The sequence below is a fragment of the Nanorana parkeri genome, unplaced genomic scaffold (genome assembly GCF_000935625.1).
Source record: "Nanorana parkeri isolate BGI_ZX_2015 unplaced genomic scaffold, ASM93562v1 scaffold828, whole genome shotgun sequence".
NCBI classification, from domain to species: Eukaryota; Metazoa; Chordata; class Amphibia; order Anura; family Dicroglossidae; genus Nanorana; species Nanorana parkeri.
This window is the reverse complement of record NW_017307096.1, coordinates 733,149-739,148: the sequence shown is the minus strand read 5'-3', so window position 1 is coordinate 739,148 and position 6,000 is coordinate 733,149. Positions and strand designations below refer to the sequence as shown.

The 6,000-nt window shown below is 37.1% G+C and overlaps 1 protein-coding gene across 1 annotated transcript in view; it reads right to left on the bottom strand.

Annotated features, from left to right (window-relative positions):
- Nucleotides 1–2,244: 2,244 nt before the first annotated feature.
- The window catches only part of GRIN3A (glutamate ionotropic receptor NMDA type subunit 3A), a 264,558-nt gene continuing 260,802 nt past the window's right edge, over nucleotides 2,245–6,000 (bottom strand). Inside the window, exon 9 of the mRNA XM_018565288.1 lies at nucleotides 2,245–3,213. Coding sequence (XP_018420790.1) covers nucleotides 2,880–3,213 — 334 coding nt within the window. The 3' untranslated portion in view covers nucleotides 2,245–2,879. The remainder of the gene's footprint in view (nucleotides 3,214–6,000) is intronic.

The following is a 6,000-nucleotide window of genomic DNA, read 5'->3' as shown; positions in this document are numbered from 1 at the left end:
GCAGTAATAAATATTAGACTCATCTGTGGCAGTCAAATGTTTGCAATGGATCATGGCATTGCTCATATGCCAAAAAGGCATATAATATATGACCTGATGATGTGGCACTCCTTTGAAGCTGTTGCCCATTCAACCACAGTCACTGAGCATGGGCAGAGAAACCAGCTGTGCTTTCTGCAAAAAATTGAATGAACTGGCAAAGTGTGCATAGCACCCTTCTATTGTCCAGCAATACATACCAGATAATCCAATCTCCAAAATGCATAACAGGTCTGGCTTTGCTGGATTCATGCCTTAGTAACTGTAAGTTTCAAGTGACCCATGCCACTCCTCTTGCTATTCCATCTAACAGTACCTATGCCTAGAGGCTGTTGTAAGTTCTTTACATTCTCTACTGTCAGGGCTCTCTCCGGGCATCTTAAAGAAAACACTGTGAAATATTTAGCTTTACTTAATTTCACTTTTAGTGGTTTCATCCCTCTTTTTCCCATTGGCCGGAACTATTTATTTTATGTGTCCTGACTGCGGTCAATTAAATGTTGTAACAGAGCCACACTTTTGAAGGTGAAGTGAATTTTTAGGCTGGGGTTATCCCTGTGTGCGTTAACATGTGTCTTGCTAAGGTAGACTATTCATTTTGAAGTGTAAGCTCCCATGAGCAGGGCCCTCCCAACCATCTTGTCTTGAGTTGTATGGTGACTGTAATGTCTTCTTTGTATTGTAAAGCTCTGTGCAAACTGTTGGAACTATATAAATCCTGTATAATAATAATAATAATAAAAATTGAATAGGCAGTTAACGTACCCTAACACACAGGATGTCACACCTAACACAATTTTTTGGAATGCAGATCTTGTCCTTACACAGTGTTTTCACAGCTACTATCTAGGTACTGCTACAGAGCTAAAGGGAGCAATAAAGAGTGCAGCAACTTCTATACACATATATTCAACATATATTCACTCCATGAATAAGCCTACGGGTGAAACATGTGAGAGGTTGTAGTTAGTTGGGGGTTTGCGGTGCTGGCATTTGTTGCTTTACACACTTTTATTCACTATAATAGTGGATTTGCTGTGAATTTAATAAAGTCTGCAGTATTGGAAATCTCTGGATAGTGCGGTCTGTTCGTATACTACTAACTTCTATAGACAACTACTGTTAGGTGGAGCAGCATCAGGAATCACATGAGGTACTTTAAACACCACATACAAGTGAATTTTGTGGGTTATTTTACATTACTTATTTGTGTACAGGTTTCACAATGTCATGTTAAAGTGTATTTGTTATACTAAAGAGTGAATCTACAAGTCCCAGAAAACTAATGATATCAGTGTTGCATGATGTACAAACTACCACTTGCAGCTTTGCCTTATGCCACATTTAGGTCACTATTAAGTGAGTAGGTAGGATTACTTTAAAAGCTCAGTCTTACTACATAAATTGTCAGGCTAAAGGCTCCATTCTCCAAATTTCTCAGCTTCATCCATCCACTTAAAATATTGAAAGAGTGATAGCAATGTATGTAAATCCTAATCTCTTTTTTGTGATCACATTGAGAATGCAAAAAGAAACATTAGACTGTATGGCAGAAAGCCAGGTCAGAAACAACAGTGGGGGATATATACAATGAATACCCAAAGAGATATAAGAAGCTATGAGGTTATAAACCCCACCCACAACAAACATATCAGTTCTGCTAAACTGAACCTTTAATAACTCTGTCACAAAGCAAAGTTTCAATGTGATTGGGTGTAAATGGAAGCATCCAATGCTGGACTAAGTATATGATAATATTTCCAGGACAGTGACTTAGTGAAAAGGTTTAGTTTCAGTGTTCTAGAACTAATATATGACTCATGAGAGAGGAAGTGGCTACTTCCATCAGAGCCTAATCTCACAGGTGTTTTTCTTCATGACAGATTCCCTTTAGCTTATGTGCTTGATAAATATACTGAGTTACATTGCAGCAGTTCTGATGTATTTCACTGGTTTTTATACTGGCTCTTCATTATAATTCAGCCCTGTGTGCTTGGACTAACTGTACATATCAAAATCAATACACATTTAACTTGTGAAAGGTACAACAAACTTTTTAACATTCTGCAACTCAGTGCCATTGGGTGCACATTTGTCAAGCTGGAATAAGTGTCAAGATATAAATTAGCAACCAGATTTGAATGTATTTTTTTTCTTCACACTCTTCCGGTTTTTATACAGTTTTACTATAAACTTTATTTGCTCAACACATATGCCAAAGTGCAAACATCAATCATTAAGTTTCTACTTGGGAACTCTTCTGATATACTCCCAAAGTCCAATAAACATAAAACCTTTATTATTGTCTTTCACTGACCTCTTCAAAAATGTAATCAGTTTAGTATCATCAAAAAGGTTGCTGCACTTCCTTTAGAAGTCCATTACAGAACAGACGAGTAATTAATTTTTCACCCTCGTTCTCCACTAGCCTCAAACTGCTGAAATTTCAATTTCACAGACACACATTAAATGCAGATTTCCTTCATAAAAGTTAAAAATACTAGCAAAGGACTCAGTGGAGATAATTCAAAACCATTTTAGTTTTATTAATGCACACTAAGGGGCTTAGAAGTGAAAACCTTCATTTAATAACATAGAGGGGACAGAAGAGCAGAAGTGGTTCTCAGCTGAAAAGAGTCCAAGGTCACATTTTAATACTGGATGACAGTTCACGCACTAGAGAAATACATGTTATATCTTACAAAAAAGACAAACAAATCTCATCAGAAGTAGAGAAATGATTCATGTAGTTTTCCTGTGTAGTGACCAAAAAGAGTCTGTCTTTGACATGACTTGTGTCGGTCATAAAGTTTCTTAATGTTAAGACTGGGAAGCTGCTTTTAAGACTTAGCAGTCCTGTTTTTCATCTGGTACTCTTCCAGTTCATTTTTTCTGCTCATAGCTATCTGCAGTTCTTGCTTTATAACCTCTATTTGTTTTTCCAGTTCTGACAGTTCTTGTACCACCGAATTTCTAGGTATGTTAAGGGATTCCGCTTTCCCATTAGTGGTGGTGAGCAATTTTGGAGTCTCTCTCCTTAACTGGGGCAGAGGCAAATCTTGCTGATGCCGGAAAGTTAATTCGTTGTGTGCTTCTTTGAGTATATATTTTCGCCTGTTACAGCTCTGGTTGCCTGTATTCCACACGCGTTGCTGACTGTTCCCTGTATTACATCTGAAATAAGATAAATATTTCAATAAAAACAAATACATTTTAACGTTAAAGGGCATGGAAACCCTAGCAATTAATTTCAATTATTAGCTCTCTTAGTCTGTATTTCGTTATATCTGTTCAATAAGTGCATAAAATACCTGTTGATCCTGCCAGAAGTCTTGTGAGATTCCTGTGCACTCTGCCTGTGCTACACTCATATCCGTTACATTCTTCCCAGCTAGCTCTGTAGACTACAGAACACCTCACATCTATTATGGAGAAGAACAGAGATGTTCTGTAGACCTGCCCTATGGTGATAGTGTTTCTGCATAGATACAGTGCACCCTAGAACAGGAAGTGTGTTACTGGCAAGGTCACCAGGTGAAATTAAAGGTTAAAAAGCCTAAAAAAAATATCATGCAGCCGGCACATCTACGGACTGCTAAGCTATAATATCCCAAATGTGTGTACTTTGGTTTAGATAAACTTTAAAGTAAACCATGGGGGCTGTCATTGCTTAGCTTGTTTTGAATATGCTGGTTAGCTGTTGATTTGCTGATTATCTGGCTTCACTTTGTGAATCACTAACCTGAAAGAAGTATGTAGGTCAAGAATGTTGAAAATAAGTGGCTGAGTGGGCACATGTTATGGAGCAAGAGAGTCAGCATGACTGCATTCAACAAGCATTTTCAGAAGGTGAAAAGTGACTGAGTGGCTAATAGCACTGAAGCAAGAAAGTCACCGTGACAACCAGACAACACGTAATTAGGAGATGTAAAAAATAGAAGCCTTCATGTTTCTCTTATGATGGATTTCATTTACAGTTTTGAAAATATTTCATTTTATTTTTGTTGTGGTATGTTTTATAATGTGCCCATACATGTAAAATGCCAGCCATACATGTTAGCAAACAAACTGCAAAAAGTTTTCAAAAGATCTGTTTGCCTTGGACACATTCACGTGCACACCCATATTCCACGAAAGTAAGTTTGCCATAATCATTAGTCAAAAAATTATCACTACAATGACAGTGTTAACAGGAGTCACAAAACAAGTGCTTTCAGGGCCACACAGAGCACCTTTATCAGGCTTAGCATTGGCAATGTGCACAACTGACACTAAGCTATATATAGACAAACAGATGCAAAAAAAAAAACACCTATCAGAACACCCCCTGATGTCATAATGATGTCACAATCCTGCCAAAAACATGGTAAACAAAAATACAGTTAGTAACCATCAAGTAAGGGGAATAGAATGTATGCAGCTGAAAACATGCAGATTTTAATATCCCTGATTGGGCCCCATAGCAATATCTTAATTGGACCTTCAATAACCTCTCTCTGAAGCACCCGGCAGGGTCAACTCTAGCAATACATGTCACTGTTCTCAGTATGATGCATGCCTAATTTAAGGACAGGTAGCGGGAGAGCTGTCACATACTCAGGACACTACTACAGTGCTGGGGATATTAGTTGCTAGGGAAGAGGGACAAGATGGCAGCTGTACAGGGAATATTTTTTTATTGTTACATTTCCAGCTAACTACTCTGCCCATAGCAGCACATGAAGGTTTACCTAGCTTAGTAAATAAGGTGAAGTTGTTTCCACTTCAGTCATCCAATTACTTGCAATCCATTTTTTCCTTTCCATACTTGCACATGGCTGGGTATTCAAAGCAAATGCAGCTTCCCATTATTTATAAAGCTAAGTGAATATTGGCTTTGCACAGTGAATAGTCTCTACTTTTTTCATAAATAACCCCCAGAGAGTACTAAATTCAAAGGCAACGAGGTAGCTAGCAAATTCATATGGAAACCAACAATGATATTCTCCCGTTCTTTTATTTTTCTCATTGCAAATTTCCTTTTACGTTTGATTTATTTGATGCTTACCAAATAGCATTGCTTATTTTAAATTGGAATGACAAAAGCTTGCTGAGAAACTTCTTTAATAGGTTGGACTTGATGGACTAATGTCTTTATTCAACCTCATATACTATGTAACTATGTAAATCCAGCTTGTTAAACTCATGACATAACACCAATGGTAAGCAGTTTATAAGACACTGAAGACATCTAAGTTTGTTTAAAAAGTTTCATCTAAATTTCTGACATGATGGAAATCTCATTAACTCATGACATCTCTTTTTTTCGGTTTATTCAGTGGCCATTACTTAATCTTTACACAAAATTGAAATAAGGACACCAAGTGTGCAGAGTAAATGGTGCATTTAATTGAAAAGTAATCATGCATCACATACAGTACGGCTCTTCCTGATCTAAACTGTTGTTTGCTCTGTAATTAACCTATATTTTCAAGATAACTGTTTCAGCTAAATTAGGCAACAGAGGAAACCAAAATAAATGTAATTTTAGAACAGTATGTTGTTTAGTTCTATTACAGTAACAAAAAATTAACTCGACATAGAAACCAAAAATATTTGCTTATCACAAAATTGAAGTTTTATTACAATTACTGTGATTAGACAAAACAAATGATCCTTGGATGCAGCAAACAGAAAACATACTATTTATTTTAATCGCTGTAATGATTTTAGACCTAAAATTAAAAAAAGGTAATTACCTGCCCAGAACCTTTGACCACTCCCTCTTAAATGTCTGACTGTCAACCTCTCAACTGCTAATCACTCGTGTCCCACCCCCCTTTATCCCCTTTTTGTTGTCTTTTTATTTTTCTTCCCCTTTTCCCTCTCCTTCTCCCCACTCTCCGGTTATTTCTCTTCCTTACCTTTCCTGGACCATCCCAACTATTAATCAACCCCACCTTCTACTTTATTTACTTAGCC